At 47.5% G+C, this 24,961-nt stretch overlaps 1 protein-coding gene across 3 annotated transcripts in view; it reads right to left on the reverse strand.

Annotated features, from left to right (window-relative positions):
- Positions 1–4,321: 4,321 nt before the first annotated feature.
- ACHE (acetylcholinesterase (Yt blood group)) overlaps positions 4,322–24,961 on the reverse strand; it is a 31,285-nt gene continuing 10,645 nt past the window's right edge. Inside the window, exons 1-4 of one of the 3 annotated variants that reach the window (XM_083185428.1) lie at positions 21,258–21,367; positions 13,174–14,707; positions 12,831–13,000; positions 4,322–6,968 (exon numbers count right to left, since the gene is read on the reverse strand). In XM_083185428.1, coding sequence (XP_083041554.1) covers positions 6,847–6,968; positions 12,831–13,000; positions 13,174–14,684 — 1,803 coding nt within the window. In that variant the 5' untranslated portion in view covers positions 14,685–14,707; positions 21,258–21,367 and the 3' untranslated portion in view covers positions 4,322–6,846. Of the gene's footprint in view, positions 6,969–9,997; positions 10,341–12,830; positions 13,001–13,173; positions 14,708–21,257; positions 21,368–24,961 lie in introns of those variants that run through there. The other 2 variants (XM_083185431.1, XM_083185430.1) reach the window with 2 other exon arrangements.

Consider the following 24,961-nt stretch of genomic DNA (forward strand, 5'->3'; position numbering starts at 1 on the left):
AGGGACATAGGGCCAGATAGAGTGACATTAGGGAGAATAGGATCATAGGATAGACAGTAACTAGGTCGACAAGCATTAAGTCGACATGCATGAAGGTCAACATGACTGAAGATCGTCATGGGTTAGGTCGACGTGGGTTAGGTCGACACAAGCATTAGTTCGACATGGGGTAGGTCGATAGTCAAAAGGTCAACGTGGGGTTTTTCACCTTTTTTTGTCCTGAATTTCAACACACTGAAACATGGCTGAGCTCGCCATGCTTTGAACGCGGAGCACCGCTACGCTCGCACACTATTGTATTCTTCCACCACGCACTAGTGGATGGTAGGGTATGAACTACCGCCTGTCGGCACATGTCGGCAAAAAAAAGTGAAAAACCCCATGTCGACCTTTTGACTGTCAACCTTCCCCAGGTCGACCTAATGCTTGTGTGGACCTAATGACCTGTCGATCTAACCCATGTCAATCTTCAGTCATGTCAACATTCATGCATGTCGACCTTTAGTCATGTCGACCTTCATGCATGTCAACCTAGTGGTGTTGACCCAGTTACTGGAGACCTAGTATCCCCATTAGGGACAGAATGAGTGACAGCAGGGACAGGGACAATAATATATATAAAACTGCATTGCAGGCAGCAACTGGGATGAAGTCACAGGTGTGAAGAGACCCCCTCCTCCCTCTCCCTCCCTCCACATTACAGCATATAATAGATATGATATAATATATCAGGCGTTGTATATGCTGTTATATGGTGGGAGGGGGTCTGTTTACAGGTATTGATTTTAAACATCATGTGGTATTCAAGCCCACACTGAGGAACAGTTGGGTACTAGACCAATATTTTATTGTATAAAGTATATATACACATCAACATTTTATTATTAATAAACGAAATAGCACTATGAAGAGCCTCTTTCTGCTCAATTCCCGACTGGTCAGACGCAGACAGCATGGCGAGCGCAACAAAGCCCCTTGCGGGCTCGCTACGCTACACTCGCCACCTATTCTATTCTACCTCTATGGGGGTTGTGGACCCCCACGAGGGAGAATAGCCGGTGGCCGTCGGGAACCCGTCTGCCGGTGTTTTAACAGTCGGGATCCCGACATCGAGGTAGTGACTGTCGGGACCCCGTTCGGCACCCAGATGAACTAGCACTTTTAAAGAGACCCTCCTCCCCCTCCCACTGAATACCAGCCATTTAAATAAACAAAACACTTTTGTAGAAACAAATACTCCAATCATATAATAAGGGGGAACATCCCGACAGTAAGAATCCCAGGCCGTTTTTGTTTCTTTGGACCGTAACTCGGAATTCAATGTGCCGGCTGACGAGTGTCGAAAAACGTCTGTGAATTCGACAATCCGACAAAACAGATTTGACTTTAAAAAAAGCCGAATCTGGCACCCTTCAATGCTGTCCCTAACGGCAGCATTGAATAGGTGAGCATCGATATTTCCCCTGTCCGGAAATAATCGGCACAGACTGAATACACCCCTAAATCTTACATGGAGTTGGCTTTCAGGATCCTGCTGTGTTGCCGCTGCTCCCGCGAAGCTGTCCCACCACCTCAATGCATACTTGCCTACTTTTGAAAACTAATTTCAGGGAGATTATAGTTGGTAGTAGAATTTTGCACCGTGTCCCATTGAGGGGACGTGTCATGCTCCACCCAAAGGGCGTGTCTAGTTCCATATATGGGGAGATTGTGAAACGAGATTGTGAACGTGGCCCCCCCTAGAAGCGTGGGTGTGCACTGCTAGATCTGAGAGGAATCTTTTAAAATGACTTATATATCCAAATGTAGATGAGCCCCAAAGCAGTTAGTAAGAGATACTATACTTGGTAAAGTGCTGGGAAATGGTGCTGATGATTCAATGTAAATGCATCTGTCTCTCATTCCTTTTTTACCCCAAAATTTAAAAGTGTAATGTGAGCTAGGTGACATGAGGGAGATTGCTAGACTAATGAGGGAGAGAGGGAGATTGCTGCTATGTCAGGGAGTCTCCTGCAGAATGCAGGAGGGGAGGTAACTATGATGTAACAGTGTAATGTGGGCTAGGTGACATGAGGGAGATTGCTAGACTAATGAGGGAGAGAGGGAGATTGCTGTTATGTCAGGGAGTCTCCTGCAGAATGCAGGAGGGGAGGTAACTATGCCACAATGCCTTCCCCGCCAGCATTCAGATGAGCTTCTCGGTAGCAGTGCGCAGTGACGTCACCCGTGCACCAGCCGCAATACATCCCTGGGACCACTGCAGTCGATGCTAGCAGCAGTAGGCAATTAAAGTCTTCCACTTCAGAAGTCGGTCACGATCTACAGGTGGAAGCTACACGATCGATGTTCTTGGCCAGGTCTTGTATAAAGGGTCGACATTGTCTAAATATTGAAATTTGGGATCACGGCACCAAATGTGCCAGGTGCCAGATGATTCCATAGGTCTACAAGCATGAGGTCGACACGGGGTTAGGTCGACAGGGTCATTAGGTCGACATGTGTAAGGTCGACAGTCAAAAGGTCGAAAAGGCGGTATTTAGAATAAAATAAGTGTGCCAAGCGTAGTGAAGCATCGTGCCCGAAGTATGCCAAGTGCAGCGAGCCATGCAAGGGGACCCGGTGCAATTTGTTAGTGTCCATGTCAACATTTAGGTAAAAAAAAGTGAAAAACCCCATGTTGACCTTTTGACTGTCAACCTTCCCCATGTCGACCTAATGACCCTGTTGACGTAACCCCATGTCAACCTCCAGTCATGTATACCTAGTTGTTGTCTATCCAATGATCCATACCCATTCCATTTAAACCCAAAACAATGCCGGTAGGGGGTTGTGGTCGTCTTACAGGTAGGGTTGACCTTCTGCTTTGTCTTAACTCCTTGACCTCCTTCATGTCCATGTCCAGCCGGCACATCCGTCTTCTACAAGTATGGCCTAACGTTGGTGGGGTGTGATGCAAGGTAGGTCCCAGTCTGCATGGCAGCGGGCAACACCCTTCCGTGTGGATTGCGCTGTCAGCGGTGGTACTGAAAGAATAATATAAGTAGTGGTGTCTGCTGCCCGTAGGCTGCAGTGGCGATCACACATTGCAAGGGGAAGGCCGTGTAAAACATAAAACACATATGTAACGTTGTATGCAATACATGTGCTGGCTACATTACCCCTGGGAACAGCAGCGCCGGGCTTTTCACAGCTGCCGCTGCTTCCGTGGCTCTCACTAAGCTGTGTTTGTTCCACTGGCAAAGTTGACTGGACGCTGCCAACTTGGGTCATGTCATCTGATCACCAAACCAGCAATGGCTTAACAGGACCCAGTAATGTGACTCAAGCCACGAATGCTGGTGTAGCAGGGGGTATAAAAGACTTCAGGTACACTAGCAAAGTGCCAGTGCAATGCTGAGAATTACCAGCTCCAAGGTTTTTACGACAGCACTGCTTGAGACCAGTTCCGATCTGATTTGCAGTTTTACTGCTTCCAGCTCAGTTGCCAGTGATTCAAGTTCTAGTGTGGCTGTTCCCGATGCTGCTACCAACCTGGACCACAGCACTTATGGTCTAGGTCCAGTCACTCGTGATACCAAATTCTAGTCAGGTTTTCCCGGCTAGCTGCTCTAGTACAGTCTAGCATCTACTTTTGCCGGTTCCAGGCCAATATTCAGGATAGACGGCCTCAGCCAGGCATCCAGACTATCCGTTTCCAGTCTGGCAACCAACATAACCGGTCCCACACCAACATATGCAGTCCCAGCCCAGCATCCAGCCTAGCCGGTCCCAACCTGGCAACCAGCTTAGCGGGTTCTAGACTGACCTTTATCCTTGCTGGGCGCCTGGTTCCAGTTCGGCTCTCAGTCTAACCAGCTCCAACTCAGTCTAGTTCCAGAATCCTCAATCACATTCCTGTCCATATCCCATATGCAAGAAAGACATCAAACCACCCACTTTCCTCCATCCAACGCTTGCCTCTGTTCCAGCCCAAAAGTTGATCCTGGGAACACAAATCCCAACACATCTAATAATATTCTACACCAGAGACCAAACTTGCTGACTGCAGTTATCTCTCTTCTGGGCTTTCCCAGAGAGGAGATGCGATTGGACAGCGGCCACAAAAATCAAAGCCTCTGGCTGAGGGGCGGTGCTACAATAACGCGTTTTTAGCGGCAAAACGCGTCACTTCCTCCTCTCATGCCCATTTTACTAGTAGGTTGGCAGGATGCGGGAGAGTGTCCTACAGATCACTGGACCTAGCGAAAAACGCTAGTGATACAGAGGACATACAAGTGGTGGCCCCAGTACAAGACTTAGAAGAAAGAGATGACACAGGTGATGAGGTTTTATCGTGTTTATTGAACAATGCATTTACAAGCCTTGTTCCTCACACTTAAGGGGAGGCCATGGACCATGCTTCTGTTGCACATAGAGAGAAGTGTGGACCATTGGTAGTGGTGATCGGGCCCTTTCTACAGTAGGAGACTCCCGTCGCTAATTTTAGCTTCAGACTATTGATATTGAATCTGGACTCTGGAGGCGACTGATATTAGCGGTTCTAGAGATCATGGGTTAAACCGTTCATACCCTTTATTTCACCCGTAAAAAAAAAAAATCATAATACTTTACATCTCCTGAATAGATACGGGAGTGACTCCACAGGTAAAACGTTATATGGAACTAGCGGTTTGGATGCAGTGATTTCAGTGCAGATTTGACCAATGTTAATAAATACCCTGTAATGTAATAGCTGCGGGTGATTTTGTGCCTAGAACACAATATCATTTGGGCAAATGGGTCGTAACCCATAGCAACTCATTTGAAAATAACAGTCTTAGAGGGCCTTGGAGAGAGAGATAAAGTACTAGACAATCAGCTCCCATGTTACAGGCAGTGTGAACTTGATCTCTCTCCCACTTTATTCTATTTTCAAGGCTTAGTACATAGCAGAGTTTAGAAAATGAGAGATTGACACCGGATTGGTTGCTATGGCCACACATTGTATGTCCAACTCCTTGGTGTACAATTTGCACTAGTACCCAGTAACATACCCTCCAACATGGCCCATTCCATTAGGTACAAAATGCTTTGTTTCTGGACTTCCCTGCCAGTGGCAGTTACAGAGGTGGGGCTGCAGCACAGTCCAATATTCAAAAAGGGGAGTCACTTCTACTGCCACCCCAAACATCACTGTCAGTTGATGTGACCCCCTCTTTGAATTTTGGTCTGTGCTAGAGTCCAACCTCTATAACTGCCACTGACAGGGAAGTCCAGGAACGGAGCATTTTGTACCTAATGAAATGGGTAATGTTGGAGGGTATGCAGTAAGAAGGCCAAAATTCATATTGCCGACATGGACTTTAGGTCAAAATCCAATGTCGACGTTCCAAAGAGGTGTACAAATATAAAATAATAATTGTATTTTTTTTAGTGCTCTTTCTACAACAGGACTCAGAGTGCTTAACGGATAGAATGAACATAACTAAGTACAGAAACAATGAAGCACAATTGATATATTATGAAAGTCAACATTTAACACGTCGACACCAGAATGTTGACATTCGGTCTTGTGCTTATTTTTAGGATTGGCTAAAATAAGCTAAAAGAGAAACGCATGTTGTCATTTTGGCATCATCAATGTCGACATTATGAACATGTCAACATTTCTGAATATTGTCATTTCGGCATGCTGAGTGTTGATAATCATAACCTGTCAAAATCCTGGTGTGGGATCCTCTGATTGCCAAACCTTCACTCATTTGCAGACAAAGCAACACGGGGGGGAGGTGGAGTCATATCAAAGCTCTAAAGGAAGATATATGACCAACCAATCATCTCCTGTCATTTTGGTAGTTACAAGCTGATTGGCTGTGACTCCCAAGGATTGACACATCTATCTCATAGTACCAAACGTTGGTGTTTAAAAAAAAAAAAAAAAAAAACGGGAGCTTTGGTTAAACGTGTCATTTACGGTATGTGCACTTTTATATATGGTGTATATAAAATTGGGGAAACAGACAAACAATGGGGATGGCAGGGCATGCTGGGATTTGTAGTTCCCCAGAAACCCGCGTGATGCCTATCCCAACAACCCTGGAAGGGCGAATGTATGCGTGGCAAGAGTAGTCAATAGAAAAATAAAGTACAGCTTCCCATTATAACATACAGCCACCTGGCAAAAGCACTGTGGTACTTGTAGTTCAGCATTTGCCGTAGCGGACCGGCTACAGAGGGATCTACGGATCGGATGCCTTGTGTGGGATTATCAGGGTGTACGATGTGCTTATTGGGTGGTCTATGAATGCCCAGTTGCACATCTACCGGGTCCCGGGCCCTAGCAACTGGCAGGATGTCTTGCCATCGCAAATAAATCGGGTACACTTAATTCTCCCTCCATATATATTTATGTATATATATATATTTAGAAATATGTATATATATTATATATCTATTTATATATTTATTTATATCTTTTTTGTCATCAAACACTATATACAGATGAACATGCAAAGAAGGGACACAGCATCGAACAAGGGTAAGAAATGGGGGGGGTTGGGGGGAGTTGGTGGAATTTGGGAGACATACAGTACATACAAAGTACAAGAACAATCACATGAACTGAGCGTGTGGAACCATGTAGATGTCCTCACGTGTGTGTGTGTGTATGCACCTCGCTGTAAGGCCTATTACAGTATATATGAGGGGGTGGTGTCACAGCGATGACACAACGTGGAGAAACGCCCCTGATTTGCACTGCAGTGTGTAGATGCAGTGACATCATAGTGACCTCATAGCGATGTCACAGTTTATATCTTTCTTTGTCCGCTGGAAGGAGTGCAGGAGAGTTCGCTCGGCCTGGTATTCTCACAGCTCGCTGCAGCGATCCTGCTTGCTGTAGTGGTCAAACTGGTTCTTCCATCGCATCATGTAGGCGCTCCAGCGGTGGAACTCCACCTTCCACTGGCGCTCAGCTTCATCAATGTTATCTGGAGGAGGGGGGGGGGGGGGAGGAACAAAGCAATGATAGGGAAGAGGAGGGATAAGAATAGAGAATCACTGCTTACATCTTGAAACAACCTACCTATATATAAATACAATATGAGTGTGTGTGTGTGTGTGTGTGTGTGTGTGTGTGTGGTTGTCATCACTGCGATTTAGGAAATTAGATTTTATTTGGACAAGGAAATGCTGGGAGTTGTAGTCACATAGCATCTTAAGATCCATGGGATGCCTGTAGGGCCTTTAAACCTTTTCAATAATAGTCGAAGCAGTGACCGCTTAGCTGAGTGCATACTTTCTGCCCTATCCGTAGCAAATTTCCAGTCATTACATCACCTTCACAGACCCTGTAGTCAGAAAGACATCAGCTAATGATCTAAAACAGGGGTGGCCAAATCAGTCCTCAAGAGCTGCCAACGGTCCACATTCCCCAGATCACCTGGCTGGTGCACAAGTGTAGTCATTATTAACTGTCACATTTCACAATCCATCTAGCTGGTGCACAGGTGCAGTCATTACTAACTGTCACATTTACCAGACCCCCTAGCTGGTGCACAGGTGTAGTCATTATTAACTGTCACATTTCCCAATCCATCTAGCTGGTGCACAGGTGCAGTCATTACTAACTGTCACATGTCCCAGATCACCTAGCTGGCGCACAGCTACAATCATTACTAACTGTCACAGGTCCCAGATCACCTAGCTGGCGCACAGGTGCAATCATTACTAACTGTCACATGTCCCAGATCACCTAGCTGGTGCACAGGTGCAGTCATTACTAACTGTCACATTACCTAGACTCCCTAGCTGGTGCAGAGCTGTAGTCAGTACTAACTGTCACATGTCCCAGATCACCTAGCTGGTGCACAGGTGCAGTCATTACTAACTGTCACATTACCTAGACTCCCTAGCTGGTGCAGAGCTGTAGTCAGTACTAACTGTCACATGTCCCAGATCACCTAGCTGGTGCACAGGTGCAGTCATTACTAACTGTCACATTACCTAGACTCCCTAGCTGGTGCAGAGCTGTAGTCAGTACTAACTGTCACATGTCCCAGATCACCTAGCTGGTGCACAGCTGTGGTCATTACTAACTGTCACATTTTCAAACCTGCTGCTTTCAGTCCTACTGTAGATCCACAAGTTGCCTGACACACATGAACTGTTGGTAAATCTTGAGGACAGGTTTAGACACCCCTGATCTAAAACATCTTGCCTGTAAGCTCCTTGGTACAGGGCCCTCTTCCCTCCTGTTCTCACAGCCCTCTTCTTGCATTTCAATTACAGTTCTCTTCCCTACCATCTATCCCGCATCTGTTTTCATTCATCTCTACCATGGACAACCTGCCCCTGATAGCATATAAGTAACTCCCTACATCCCAGCTGTATTGTGTATTAAGACTTGTGCTGCTAATGGTTACCATTTTTTCCCCTTCAGTTACTGTTATGTTTATTCCTACGTACCCTGTATGGTTTTATTATGTGCAGCGCTGCCAACCACTTGTGGCGCCTTGTAAATAAAATGTAATCCTCTTGAGGAGTGCTGACAGGGATAAAGGTTTGTTGCTTCTTTATGTACTAGGCTATGGTATAAATCATAGACTGACTCATGGTCGACATGGTCAAAAGGTCGACATGAGTTTATGTTTTTAGTGCGTCTTTGTTGACATACACACTAAGAGTACAGCGTCCCCTCGCTGTACACTTTTATTCTCCCTCCACGCCCTGATGGATGGTAGGGCATGAAATACCACCTGTCGGCACATGTCGGCTGAAAATTTTGTAATTAAAAAACAAAATGTTGACCTTTTTCATTTCGACCTTTAGACCATGTCAACATTTAGACCATGGGTCTTCAAACTGTGGCCCTCCAGATGTTGTGAAACTACAAATCCCAGCATGCCTTGCCACAGTTTTAACACTCCCTTATAGCAAAACTGTGGCAAGGCATGCTGGGATTTGTAGGTTCACAACATCTGGAGGGCCACAGTTTGAAGACCCATGATTTAGACCCTGTCGAGGTATTGTGTGTCGTCCTTTTGACTGTCTATCATGAGTCTGTCTATGATCAGGATACCATGTATTATGGGATTAGCAAGCCACACTAGGCCGCTATTGAATATGTATCACTTTGCTGTGGTGCTTGGTCTCAGCTTATGTAGTTTCTCATGTGAGACGTAATGATCCATTTACCAACAAGTGATAAAACTCATGAATGATAAATTATGCTCCAGGCAGTCAGCTTTCAACGGTCATGTCTTCAAACACATTTTACAGTTAGGAACCGAACACATGACAGTTGGGAGCTGATTGGCTGGAGGGCCAATTCTCACTTACAAAAAGATCCCTCGTTGTCAAATTCAGACCCTTTCTGGGAGGGGGGTGTATTCGTCACCGAGTCACGCCGGTCGGTCCGTCCCGACAGCCGTGACCCTGGCCCGTCTCAGTTTTGCTCAACCACAAATCGCCAGGCGAGATTCAATGTCCCGCCTGCTAATCGGCGAAAAGGGGTGTGTCTGCATAAACGGCGGTGGATTGTCAAGATCCGGCCGTGATCTGCAAGAAAGCATTGAAAAGACACCCGCCGCTATTTTTCGGAAATAGCGGCGGGGATTGAATGCCCCCCTTCGTGCGCATTGTTGACATGTTTTAAATGGGTTCTTCCGTTTCCTCACACAAACCAAAAACAAACATGAAGGTCAAATGACTTCATGGATGTTTTTGACCTGTGTTCTTTATTTGGGTTGGTCAGGCAATTGTATGCCGCACTGGGCCAGGAACTGATGGAAGTCTCAATTATGCAAGTCAAAGAAAGGTTTATAAAAGGGTTGTACAATATTTAGCCACTAGGCGGCTTCAACCCATAAAGCGGAACTTTGGGAGACACTGACTGGGTGTATGAGGTGTCTTTTGGTCACGGTTAGTTAATGATGAAGGCATGCGTCAGATGGATGAATGAATGACAGCAAAGGGAGTTTAGTAGTTACGAAACTGGTGATGAAGTACATTAACAAAAAAAAAAAAAAAGTAGAAAAAGTGAAATTAAAATAAAATTTATTAAAATTAAAAAGAGATAAAATGAACCCATGCACAGACTGAATGGAGAGGAGCGTGGCCTGGAGAATGATGATGATGCAGGATGCAGATGGTGAAGAAGCGATGCATGCTGGGAAACGTTATCGTGGCAGGTGACGCCACAGTATGAGCGGAATTAGAAGAGACTGTCCGGTCAGAATTTTTAGGAGAAGGGTGGGGGGTGGGGAATGATCACGTCTTATGCCGCACTATAAGCGCGCACAGCGATAGCAACGTCAGCAGGGGGCCGTTTCGGGAGCAGTTGGAGCAGGGCCCTTGGTTCGCTATAAGGGAGAAAGTCAGAGGTCAGATCGGGTAGTACAGAATAATATACACTATCACATGTCTATATCCTGTATGGCTGCCATGTTGTACTGATGCCATATGGACTTTAAATACTTAAAACTTCATCCTCCCTCCCTCCCAAGTTCTCCTTGCTTAGGTTTAGATTTATCAACTTCGAGAAATGAAGTGGGGACGTAGCCAACCAACTGTCCCTTCACCACCTACCTGCATCATTTGACATGAACCACGCGGTCAGATTTATCCCACCACAACACTTTCCAGGTAAATTTTAATGATCATGACATTGGAAGTGATCCCCCCCCCCCCCCCCCCCCCCCACCAATCGATAAGTCTACCATCTCTAGACCTAATGGGCGAGATGTACTAAGCCTTGAAAAGTGATAAAATGGAGAGAGTGATAAACCACCAACCAATCAGCTCCTACCTGTCATTTTTCCAACTACAGCCTGTGACATGCCAGGTAAGATCTGATTGGCTGGCAGTTTACCGCTCTCCATTTTATCACTTTTCAAGCTTAGTACATCTGGCACAATGGCCCTTATTCTAGTTCACTCTTTCTGACAAAATCCTACTTAGATGGACAAAACCAAAATGTGCAGACAGTTATATTTGGGTAAATTATTTTGTTTCTGTGCAGGGTAAATACGGACTGCTTTATTTTTACACTGCAATATAGATCTCACTTTGAAGTAAAACCCCACCCAAATCTAATTTTCTCTGCACAAGTTACATCTGCCCCACCTGCAGTGCACATGGTTTTGTCCATCTAAGAAGGATTTTGTCAGAAAGAGTGAACTAGAATAAGGCCCAATGTACTAAACGGGCTGCAAGCAACTTGACACAGGTTTAGCAGCTTACGATCAACATAATGGGATAAGGCAGTGGTGTCAAACTCCTAGCTCTCCAGCTGTTGTGAAACTACACATACCAGCATGCCCTGCCACAGTTTCAGCAATTATATATAATTATGGCAGGGCATGCTGGGACGTGTAGTTCCGCAACAGCTGGAGGGCCGTGAGTTTGACACCACTGGGATAAGGGAAGGCTGGTAGATTTTACATGGAGTTTGCATTAAAGTATTTCTAGTGATTAGAGGAGACTTGGCGTTTTGTCAGCTCTTGTGGAACTGCAAGTCCCAGCAGTCTGTCAGCTAAAGGCACACAGCTTCCCTACTGTCAGAGCTATAAATGAATCAGATGCTCAGAGGATTGAACAGGAAGGAAAGGCACGGACAGGTTTGAGAACTCTGAGGCTGTGTTAGTCTCCTGCGGTACACAGGAAGGGTTATTTTGGAAACCATGAAGAAAATTGGATTCGTAAGAGCTTTTGTAAGGGTTAAAAGAAAAAAAAATAGAGAATCAGATTATACTTAGTTTAGGTTAGTAAAAGAAATGCAGTTGGTAGGTGGTGATGTGCGGAATGTGAGACAGGGTCAAGCAAGAGCCTCGGAAATCCAAATTTCCAGCCCATTAAACTAGAGACATAGCAGCAAGTGTACTGGTCAGACATTCAGCACACACAGTAAGGGTGAGCAGCTGACGTCAGCTTCCCGTACAGGGCGCCCGCAGATCTAAGACACTAGATCGGTGATTTAAATCTGCAAGCACTGTAGAAATCCTCCCTGTACGCAAGCTAAACATCCATTTGCACGTGTGCGGGGTGAACTCTGCGTGCGAGGGGGGGGGGGGGCAGACTGCCGTGTGGGCGGCGTTTCAGTGACTCGCAAAGATGCAAAATGTGCAGCAAGGTACACTATTTTGGAGGTCCATGTGCTACAAGTTGAAAATGGACATCCTAAAAAATCCAAGTTGACCTTTTTACGTGTCGATCTTCTACAAGTCAACCTGCTAAAAACAGTCAGCATTAGTGCTACATTTATGCCTGTGGTTGTGTTTTTTTCATTTATTATGTGGCAGTTTTATGCTCAGTTGTTGCTATGTACTGTATATTGGTTTACCCCGTTTTGAGCTTATGAAACTAGTGGCCCCTTATAAATAGAAGCTACCGATAATAATAGCCATTAATAAAGCCGTGTGGCTTTCATTTATCGTATTCTACATGCCTTTGTAAAGCTATGATATAGGTTTCTTCTTGCTATCTTTTTACGCAATGTACGGCACATCCTGGCTGCTGTGGAACTGCACATCCCAGCACCCTGTATCGCGGTTCAGCTGCTAGGACATGCTAAACTGTGGCAGGGCATGCTGGGATGTGTAGAACCACACCAGCAGGAGCGCAGTACACCGGCCTATATCTGCCTAAGAATAGAACATAAGGCGCAACATGTGACAAATCGGTGTCATAGCCAAGGGCCTTAAACAACTCCTGCTGACCACATTACAGAGAGGATATAGCAAAGAATTACATAAAGGACCTAGACATTAACATCAATAAGGTATGGGAAAAAATCTAGGTAACATTATCAGTCTGCATAGGATTGGAAGACAGGGATGGGAAATTCTTAGTACCTGTGATGTTGAGCAGCTTTGGTAGAAATCTGTTCCAGAAGGTACACGTCTGGACCCGTATTCCCTGCAGAGTCTCCACTGGTTTATTGTTCAAGGCTAAGTACCTCTGCTGGGTTCCGGTGTACACAGGCCACCGTGGCTGGCGAGCATCGTTACCCTCGTTGGGGTCTCTGGTAGGGAAATTGAACAGTGTCAGACACCTAAGACACAATTTATAGAATTTCAGCCCAACCCTTAAATTGTAATCTAAATGGAAGTCTAGCTCCATCAGCAACCCTTATTTCGCTCAGTTTACCTACCACTTTTAACAGAATTAAAATTTAGGACTGCGAACTACCCTCACCCAGTCCGTGCAAAGTTGGCCCAGTATCTCATAATCCGGCGGCTCAAGTCTGCCTCATCCTTGGTGTAGTTCAGTTTGGGTTCCAGGGGAAGACCAAAGACAAACTCAATCTCATAGCCATGTGGAACCCCCATCCACTGTGGCCAAGCCAGGTTGGACGCTCTGTGATCGAAGTAGTAGGTGTAGACCCTGTTCCCAAACTCTGCCATCTTTCCTGCAAAGTGGCTCATGGGGCAGATGACGTTGTGGTCTCCCACCAGCTGGTCCATGGCTTCTCGGTTTTTCAGCGGCGCGTTCTCATCTGCCCAGTCCGTGTACTGCATTACCACGGCTTCCAGCGCAATGTCATTAGCATGTGGGACACTCATCCTTACCCCACTGAGGAACTCCTCCCTGGTGATCAAGCTGTCATTGTTCTTACTAAAGCCAGGTGCTCCATACAGCAGGAAGTAGGAACCTTCGTTCTGGTTCACACCTACTATCAAGGGACAGGTCTTAAATCTGCCCATGTTTATCAAAGTTTCTGGAGCTTCTGGAAAGAAGTCTCCATCGGGCACGGGCACAAAGGCAAATCGGAAGACACTTGGTGCTGGAAACACATTAAACTCCTGGTCAATGAGGTCCTGTGGTGTCTTTGACCGAAGACAATTCAGTAATTCAGTGTCATTTCCCGGTCTACAATCTAGCAGCTTTGCCAGGAGCTCTGCTCGGCGTCTACCCTCTTGTGGTGTAATGGTTGCCCATGGTGTGTTCGGAGAACCGCTCTGCAGGACTGCTTTGGAGAAGAGATGGTGGCTGCCTGGAGAAAGTACATGCATGCCAACTGAAGCACCCCCGGCACTCTCCCCAAAAATAGTGACTGTCCTAGGGTCTCCACCAAAGAACGCAATGTTGTCCTGGATCCACTGGAGTGCCAGGCGCTGGTCAAACAAGCCAATATTCCCTGGAGCATCTGCACTCCCAGGTGTCAGAGTCAGAAAACCAAAAGTTCCCAAGCGGTAGTTCATGGAGACAACCACCAAGTTTTCCGCCTGGCATAGATAGCGCCCATCATAGACATCCAGAGAGGACGAGCCAGTGGAGAAGCCACCTCCATAAATCCAGACCATAACTGTAGCATTTGTAGGACGTGGATGAGGGACCCAAATGTTAAGGTACAAGCAGTCTTCACTCATGGGCCGGTTAGGGTTCCACATCTCCATCCCAGAGAAGCCAGGGTACAAAGTGTCAAAATACTGGTAACAAGCATTGGGGTAGGTGGTGGCGTCCCACACGTCACTCCACGGTTTCTTAGGCTCTGACCGACGGAAGCGGTATTTGCCGACAGGCGGCTCTGCAAACGGAATCCCTAGAAACGCGCTGACGTGGCTGGAGAGGACGCCCAGCCTTTTCCCTCGCACTTTGCCGGATCGGGTGTTGACCAGGAGCTCCGGATCGCTTTGACCGAGGGCATGAGACAGGAGCACAGAGAGGGTGCAGAGACAAAACGAGCTGACCGACAAGATCTGCATGACTGGTCCTCACTGAAAATTACCTGAGGATGAGAAGAGAACACAATGATTTCATGGCAAATTACAGGCCCGCTGGAGTCCTGGAATAGGAGAAGACAGCACAGCGTAGAATAAACATTTCCTAGTAAGCAGCAGAGAGCTCAAGAGATAAGAGGAAAACAAGGTGGTGCTAGGACGGAGATAAGACCGAGGAAGACAGCAGAGCAACAGTGAGTATCAAGTAGGGGGGACACCCAGAGGACACAAGAGGCAATGTGACAGTCAACGAAACAGCAAAGAAATACAAAGAGTATAAAATAAAATCCAACCAAATAACTGTCAGTAGTAACACCGCAGGCTGCAGTTCCTAGTGCGGCCTCTCTTCTGTTACACCTCTCCTTTCCATATGTCTTTTGTCCTCTCCTCTTTCCACTCTGCCTCTCCCTCACCCCCAGCAAAACCCAGAGAACAGCTGTGACCTCACCATTCACAGACCGAGCGAGAGACTGAGCTACAGGAAGGTTTACAAGGGGGAGTGTGGTGCTCAGGGAGGAGAGCCGTTAAGGGGGGCCTCACTTATCGCAGCTCACATGACCGCACGGTGAGGCCCCTTTATCAATACCCAGGAAAAATATCACTAGCAGATGCACTGGAATATCTCCATTAGGGGATTTATATTACCGCCATCCTTAGTTTATACAGCACAAAAAAAAAAAAAATACCAGAGCCGTGTGGCCGCAGAGAGTCAAATTAAAATCGCGCCAAGCGCAGGCCTGCCGTACCTGAAAATGAATGTGGAGCGGCACGCGTACATGCGGCCGACCACCTAAGGGAGTGTACTTGAGCCAGCCCTACACGGATATGCGCAAGATGTCGATCCCGCTTAGGCGTCCAAGTTTCAGAACTTCCAGCCCACGTAAAAACACGCATTCCGCGCCATTCAGATTGGAGACGCTACATGGAATCACCCGTACACGGCCATAGTTCGTATGACTGGCCGCTGAGCACGCATGGCGCTAAAAGTAACAAAATCCGTCCACAAAACAAGCTGCCTGCACCTCTCAATAAGCCCCAGGGTGTTTAATTGCTTTTGATAAATCTTTGCCTTGTGGAGCTTCTAACCTAATTCCCCTATGACAAGCACATAAATTATACACCGGGCCCATTCTGCCAGATGCCAATTAACCCGCTAATGTGGAGCACCTGGTGTAAACAAGTGTGGATACGGGAAGAACGGCAGATAGGCCTCTGTTGGAATTCAACCTGGAATTACCCGCAGTGTATTAAGATACAGCCCGGGACCAGGGGTGTAACTAAATGTGTGATAAACGTATATAGCACATATAAATAACTTAGACTGTAAAGATGGGCCTCCTTCAGCTTTGTGCCCCATAGCAGCTGCACCCCTTGCACCCATGGTAGTTACGCCCTTGCCTGGGACATACATCGCTGCTCTGCAAACTCCCCCAGATCTACCTTATTCCTGGATTTCTGCCAGGAACTAAATATAGATTTCTATTATTACATTAATGTTCCCGGATCTTAGGCCCAATTTAAATGAGCTCGTAAACCCAATGCTTTATATACTAATCCGATGGTTGGGAGTCTGCGCAGGCCCCAAATCACATGCTGGGACATTTATGGGCAGCGAATGCGACCGTTCGGGGGGGGGGGGGGGGGGGATGAGAGAATCAGCCCTGAATCTAAGTCTGGCTGGGTGCAGACCTGGACCTGACAGAGGTCTTCCTGCAGCAAATCTGAGTAAGTGTCGGCATACGCGGGTGGCCAAGGGCTGCATTCATCACAAATCCAATGCTGCGTCACTAGGCGAGGCAGGCGGAGGAGTCTGTAGGACATTGCTACAGACGCATCCTGCTGCATCTGTGTACAGTGTAAGTGTGGTACAGTATTGCTGCAAATCAGAGAGACCTCTATCCTATGTATAAAGCTCCCCATACCAACTGCCTTCAGTAGACCGGCGCCAGAAGACACAAATCTGGATGCCGACACTGCAGGCAATGGTGGGTGTAGTCAGGCACTAATGGGCGGGGACTTAGGGTTAGGCTGCAGGGAGGGGGAAGCTTAGGCACCAAGAAGAGGGCGTTAGGTGCATCACATTGTGACCATTGCCAATTCCCCAATAAATCAGGCCGATTTCTCCTACAGTGTTCACGATTGATCGTTATAGCGCCCCGATAATCAGGATGACCGAAAACAAAATCGGACAGTGTTGCACATCCATACATACATACATACATACATGCATACATACATAGCCGGTTACTAATACAATTCTGCACGCGTGCAAGATACCATCGTCACAGAATGTATAATCTACTGAACGCCTCGTTCTTAAATCCCCATTCTAACATATCCCAGTCTCTGGGCCCAAACAGTGGTCTGTAATGTGGCTGCCACTCTCGCAGGCTCTGACCCAGGTTACCCCCCTCACCCTTGTATGTTCCTGCTGACAGCTTCAGCTGAGGGGGGGTGATAAATAGAGAGGGGTCTGAGAAGATGTCACATCCTGCAGCTGTCTGTTCCGTCTATTTCTGGCGGCTTCACAGATAACGTTTCATATATACACAACGCCGCTGCCGCCGCGGAAGCCTCGCTGCCTGCTGTACACATACATGGGTGCAGAACCCAAGTAATATAACAGCATTTAGGTGCCATGGCCGGTATAGGCCAATCAGGGCTGTCATACCCCAAACCATGGCACGGTGCTCAGGGCTGCATTAGACCCAATGAGATGAGAGGGAACAGCTGATGTATAGGGCTGGAATGCTCAGACAATGCACATCACACACACAGGCCTGCATGGATCATAGACTAGCTGTACACTGTAGCCGGGTATACTGACAGCTAGTGGTGAGAACTGCGTCTGCAAATATATCATTAATCCAGGGGATATTGGGAAGAGTGACAGGTCTCCTGCTTGGCTGATGTGATGAATGGAATAACTGGACAGGGAGCAGGGAGAGGGCTCAGGGAGGGGGGCGAGTGGCAGGGATGGAGAGAGGGAGGTGGGGGGAGGATTGAGAGGATAGATAGGAGATGGATACGGGGAATCTAAGACACTGCAAGGCAGGGAATGAGCGAGATGGGAGGGGAGGCGCGGGAGAGGGAGTGTAGCAGAGACTGTAATGGAAGGATGGACAGAAACAGTGGAGGAGAACAGCTGGATATACAATACATAGACATGCAGTGTCATATTAAGCCAACCCCTGCCCGCTACTGGCATCCAAACCCTGCCCACTACTGGCACCCAAACCCTGCCAGCTACTGCCAACCAAAACCTGCCTGCTACTGCCAACCAAACCCTGCCAGTCACCCTATCCTTTCCAGCTACTGCCACCCAAACCCTGCCAGTCGCATGCCTCCCAATATGACCCTCTCCAGGAGGGACACAATGCTCTGTTCCTGGACTTCCCTGTTAATGTATGATTGCCATCACCTGTGGTAAAACAGATTTTCTTATCAATTAACCATGTTCAACACAGGTGATGGCACTCATACATTAACAGGGAAGTCCAGGAACAGAGCATTGTGTCCCTCCTGGAATGGGTCATGTTGGGAGGTATGCAGTCACCCAATCTCTGCCAGCTACCACCACCCAAACCCTGCCATCCCCAATCCCAAATGTTGTTAGTTTGTGAATTACAACCACTGTCATCCACCATTACCAAATACCAACCATTGGCGCGACCATCACCCAATTCCTAAAACTGTTAGTTAGTCATCCAATCCAGACCACCGCCACCTGTATTGTTATCAAATCCCAACCATTTCCAGCTACTGTCGACCAAGCCCATTGACAGTCAGTGACTACCAACCAATCCCAATTACTGTTGGCTACTGTTACCCAATCCCAACCGCTGTCACCACATCATATCTACTGGCAGTGATTGCCAACCAACTGCAACCAATTCCAGCTACGGTTCTACAATCCCATCCACTGATAATAGGACATAGTTGGCAATGATTTGCATTGGTTACCAGTAGATGTGATTGGGTGTACGGAGCTGGCAGTGGTTAGAATATGTTAACTGTAGCTGGCAATAGTAGCGATTGGTTGGCAGTGGAGGGGAATGGCCACCGCTAACTTTTTTGTGCCCTACCACCCATAAAGGGATAATGGTCCCACAACACACGGTAGCACAATCGTATACACATTACACCGCATGTAGTGCCCTGGATTCATATTAAATCACACAGTAATGCCCCTTATACACCTAAGGTCCACAGTTGTTAATCTTAACTTACGCCGTGCCAGAATAAGAAGCCGCTGGGACAGGCTTTTCTGTTATAATTACTGTTCAGGACTGTGGCAGAGGTAGAACTCAGTTCCCCCCGGTTCCCCCTCACTTTAACCCCTGCTAACCACAATCACCCAATTTCAGACTTTGCCCTTTAAGACTTGCAGCCTCCGAAGCCAATTGTGATGCAACACTGCAAAATGGTGCGATCCAAACCCAAATACTCCGGGGGGACCTTCAAACCAAGCGATCCCATGCAATCCGCTGCTGACTGCTGTAATGTTACACCATACAATGATGATGACTGCAAACTAATGCCAAACCCTGCTGGCTGCTAATCTAATTCCGACACCCAATCCCCAGCACAGTCATCTTCAGTATGTAAGTCCCAGATACTCCGAGTCCCCGGCTACAGTCACATATCTCCTGACCACTTCCAGCAACTGCCGCCCAATTCCAAACACACGGCCCTCAGGTTCCTATCGGGAGCGTTTGCTGCGCGGTGCTACTGAATCTACAACACTGGTGGTGTCACCATCAATCACTTCCAACCACTGTAACCTAACCCCAAACCTAGACAGCCACCGCCACCCAGTCCTGAAACCGTGTGGCTCCTGTCACCCAATATAGTACTTCCAGTCCTACATTGCTGGCCACTTCCACCTAACATTCTTCCCCCAACATCACACTAGGGTCCATGTAACTACAGTGGCCGGCCTGTTACTTTTATTTTAGACCCAATCCCTGCCTTGCTCTGACCAGTGTCAACTACAGAGTCAGTCTGTAAGTGCCAGTGCCATCACTCACTACACGTCACTGTTGTCTACATCCAACACTGTCAACTGAGCACCAACGCACAACATGACCGCCATCTGCACCCGGACCATGTAGAAGGGTCGCGCACATCACTTACTGCATGTTGGTCTGCACCATGGCTTGCAGTGTTGACCAAAACTCTACACATCAATGTCACATGATGCATGTCAGTGTCACCTGATCGATGACTGGCGGTGCAGCCTCTATCCAAACACTGCGCAATGTCACATATTACAGTCAACTGAGCATCCAGTGTCACTGCACATCTGTGTCACCTGGGCACCAACACACAACACCGCATAAACAACTTGTCTCATTGATACATCAGTCCAAACACTGCAAGTCACGGTCACTTTAAGGGTAAAGCCAGAATGACAGGCTACCAGGTCACAGAGAGACCGTGTCACCTTAATTGCCCAATGCGACTGTCACATTGTCTCCTCCGCTCAATTCCTAGATGTCACGGCTGCTGTGTGAGTGCGTGTGTGTGTGTGTATGATGCTCTCCCATCTGCATGCAGCCTAGAACACTTCCCAGCATCTCTACCGCAGACCCGTCTGTCACACACCTACACACAGACACAAACACGGCAATGTGTGTACACAACAGCTTATGCCATCTTACGCTAGGCTCCAGCACACATGCCAACACTCCTACCCACTAATCATGTACATTCCTCTGTGCGGATGGTAAATACAGGCAGGGAGGGCCTTAGTGCCCAGCGTGGGGCCTGTCAGTCACTGGGAAGCACTGCACTAGCAGACTGCCTGATATACATACACAGTACATACACAACGCATCGCACTGAAGCCAGGTACCCGGCCACCTCGTTAGTGATGGGACCCACCTGGGTGCCAGCAAGTGCATACACACTTGCCGATGCCCTCTGTGGGGAGGGATGGCGGGCGCTGTAGCGGGTCCTATATTGCATATTGCATTCTGTGGCATGGCTTTTGCTTGCGATATCCCCCATCGCCCCCTGCATGTACAGACGACTGAGGGGGTCACATAGTCAGTACACACTGGACGATATGTAGATTGTGTTACTCCGACCTGTCGGAATCAGCAAAATCATTTCAAATGTCATCCAGTGTGTACCCAGCATTACTGTTTGACACACACACACACACACACACACACACTACATCTCATGACACAAACACAATCCATGCATTTAACACATACACAATCTCACTCATTGCATACTACACACTCCATAGTATTCAATGCATTCTAGACAGCCATACACACATTGCACCCTAGTCATGCATACCACACACACAATCAATACACATACTGTGTCAGCCAGGCATGCTGTATATACACACAGTTAATAACAATAAGTGTATACCCCAGACCAATACATCTTATTCAGTGCAGGATACTGTACACACTGACACACACCACCAGTGCATACTGCAGCCACACAACATTGTATCCCATGCATGTTACATTACAGTAAGTGTATAGCAGAGACACACACACACACACACACACACACACAAATTGCATTCCTCACCTGAGACAATCTGAACAGATCCTGCCTGGTGATTCTCTCCCCTGCACTCTGTCAGTCTGACTGTCCCTCCCTCTGCTCCCAGTATCTGGGAGTCTCGCACTCTCCCCAGCCCCCAGCCACTCCCACCCTCTCTCCCCTGCATGTCTCTCTCCCTCCCTTCAGCAGCTGAGGAGACAGCACCAGAGACAGCTCCTGCCTAGCACTCCACCAGACACCCATCTATCTGACAGCTGGACACAGCCACAGAGACTGCAAGAGATACACAACCCAAGAGACAGCTAGAGAGTTACACAGCATTATAGACAAAAGACAGACACATAGCTAGAGACAGGTCCCTCATACACCGAATTGGGAATCACTCCTAGATGCTATTAGACACAGCAACAGACCCTGGAAGGCTATTTAAGAGACCGCTCTGGACAGCCTGCCAGGATCACCACAATGGGCAACCTAGAAAGCAGGACCACAAAACGACCAACCCATGATTGCACTAGACCAGGTATGGTCAAACTATTGCCCTCCAGATGTTGCAAAACTACAATTCCCATCATGCCTTGCCACAGTTTTGCTATTAGGGAATGCTAAAACTATGGCAAGGCATGCTGGGATGTGTAGTTTCACAACAGCTGGATGGCCACAGATTGGCCATGCCTGCACTAGACAATGTATCGTTCCAGTCAGTGTCGGAACATATAGGTTGACATATTGTCTAATGCAGAGGTTCCCAAACGCGGTCCTCAAGGCACCCCAACGGTCCAGATTTTAGGTATATCCATGGCTCGCACAGATGGTTAAATCAGACTGACTGATCCACTAATTAAGTCACCTGTGGCCAAGCATGGATACACTTAATACCTGGACCATTGGGGTGCCTTGAGGACCGCGTTTGGGAACCTCTGGTCTAACGTATTACCACCCTTAAGCCAGTTATACACTGTAAACAATGTAAACAACATACTGCTAGGTCCTTTACACAGGACTAGGTCACTGGCACCACCGCCCAGTTGGCCATGCAGGAGACCAGGGACACCCACCTATTGGGCATACACACTATATGGCGTTCCCATTTGGCTGGAAATGACAGATTGGAGCAATATTGCTCCAATGTATCCAGCAAACAGAAACATGGGCAGGTACGGTCTTTATTGCCCACATGCACCCACGCTATCCCAAGGCGCCCATCCCTGCCTGGTCTTTGCAGTCAACGCTAGAAGAGTTACGTGCCCATCTCCTCTTCAGCGCAGATGTAGATGGGCATGTCTCTGTACCTAGCTCTGTGCCACGGCATGCCCCCATATACTTTGCCATCTTGGGCCCAGAATTCCATACATATACCTAAAATGATGGGCATTTGTAGTAGAGAGTAAATATTCAGCACCACAGACAGCTCCTGACAGATGAAACGTATCAGTCTGATGACAGAGCTGAGGATGAATGGGGCATCCTTATACAGTCCACATTATACCAACTGCTACCAGGGAGCGTCTGCCAAGATCTGTTTGTCCTTTTCAGACATCCTTACCCTCTGCGGGACTGTGCGTATCACAAGAGCGCATTTGACATCCAGTTGATCAGTGCAATCTAGCAAAGTAGTTTTGTGGCTTTCATTTGTGCAAAGAAATGGTACCCTCCCCCTGGGCATTCATTTAGGCTACTGTCACACATATATAAAGGTAAGAAGAGCGAAGGCCTTGGCAGGGCAGGATTTAGGCATTACCTTGTTCACAGAAGCGGTGTAAATCAAGGCAACTAATACACTAAAAATCGATTTACCCGTCTCCAAGCAGGATCAGCCGCCCCCGCACCCAGCCCGGCATTATTGAACGGCCAGGATTGGGACGGTCGCCGGGAAGTCACATTCTGTCATTGTGTATTAGTTTATTTATGGCAGAATTAAATGTCAGTCATGTGATTTAAAAAGGGACAATGCATCAGCCGCTGTACTGCTGATGCGGCTCCATCGGAAGCCTGCACAGAAACTAATTACTGTAATGGGACGAGAGACAGTCAGATGCTGGAGAAAGGCACAAGGAGGAGAAGAGGAAGAAGGCAGGAGTCATTTATGTAAGAGGTGTGATGTGGGAGGAGTGGGGGGGATGCAATAAAATCCCGAATGGGTCATAATACCGACAAGGACAAACTCCCGACAAGGACAAAATCCTGACATTTAAAATCCCGACAAGGACAAAATACCGACATTGTCAAAATACCGACATATAGAATGTACAGGTGAAACAGTCAACATGACTTTGTGTCGACAGGCCGACATGGTTTTTTTTCTACTGTTTTTTGACCCGACATGTGCCGACAGGTGGTATTTCATGCCCTACCATCCACTAGGGCGTGGTGGGAGAATAAAATAGTGTGCCGAGCGCAGCGAGGCACTGTGCCCGAAGCACTGCGAGCGATGCGAGGGGCTGTGGTTCACTTCCAACTGTGTCCATGTCCACCGTGTCGACATTCGGGTAAAAAAAAAAACAGTGAAAAAACCATGTCGACTTTGCGACCTGTCGACACAGTCATGTTGACTGTTTCACCTGTATATTCTATATGTCGGTATTTTGACAATGTCGGGATTTTAAATGTCGGGAATTTTGTCCTTGTCGGTAATATGACCCATTCAGGATTTTGACCCTGTCGGGATTTTGACCTTTTGACCGTCCGGATTTCATACGGAATCCGAGGGGGGCAGCACGGCACAGCACAGAGGTGGTCAGCTATAGGGACAGTATACTGCTTTATATAGCGCACACATATTCCGCAGCGCTGTACAGAGTATAGTTGAACACTCACATCAGTCCCTGCCCCAGTGAAGCTTACAATCTATATTCCCTACCACATACACGCACACAGACATTCTAGGGTTAAATATCATCATCGCTCACATTTGTTATATAAATTAAATCATAAATGTTGTGTAAAGAAAGATGAGATTTCCTATAGGGATGCAGTTAAAATCCCGGCGGTCGAGATCCCGGCATTCAGAATCCCGACGCCGGAATCCCGACCGCCGAAATCCCGACACATTCTCCCTCCGTGGGTGTCCACGACACCCCTGGAGGGAGAATAAATTAGTGTGCCCGCTGCGTGGTGAGCGCAGCAAGCCCGCAAGGGGGGGGGGGGGGGGGGGGGCGATCCACGTCCCCCCCTTGTCGGGATTTTGGCTGTCGGGATTCCGGCATCGGGATTCTGAACGCCGGGATCCCGACCGCCGGGATTCAGTACTGAATCCTTCCTATACAAGGTGAACATTACAGGTCATTATGACGAATAAAAAAGGTTTGCTTAGCCATTTTCACACCATTTAGGACACAGTCACTTGGTGCTCAAAGGGTTATGGGTCAAAAAGTGGAGAGTGCCAAAATGCAATTGTAATACTTATCCAGCCCATGTATGGTTACCTGGGGAGGATCCAGGGGTGGGACTGCAGCACAGGTCAAAATTCAAATAGGGGAGCCACACCTACCAACTGTCATTCCAAGCTGACTCACTGGCAGTTGCTGTTTCTCCCCTATCTGGACTTTAAACTGTGCTGCAGCCCCATCCCTCTGGAGCCACCACTGATAGTCACCATCTTGCCGTCATGGTGATGGCTGATGGGTCTATTTTTTTACTCCATCAGTCCCCATAATTAATCTGGTGTGACCCAGACACTGGGAGATGTTACCCCGTTCCTCCCCTGTGCAATGCCTCCTCCCCAGGGG

The sequence above is a fragment of the Crinia signifera genome, chromosome 4 (genome assembly GCF_055691185.1).
Source record: "Crinia signifera chromosome 4, ASM5569118v1, whole genome shotgun sequence".
NCBI lineage: Eukaryota > Metazoa > Chordata > Amphibia > Anura > Myobatrachidae > Crinia > Crinia signifera.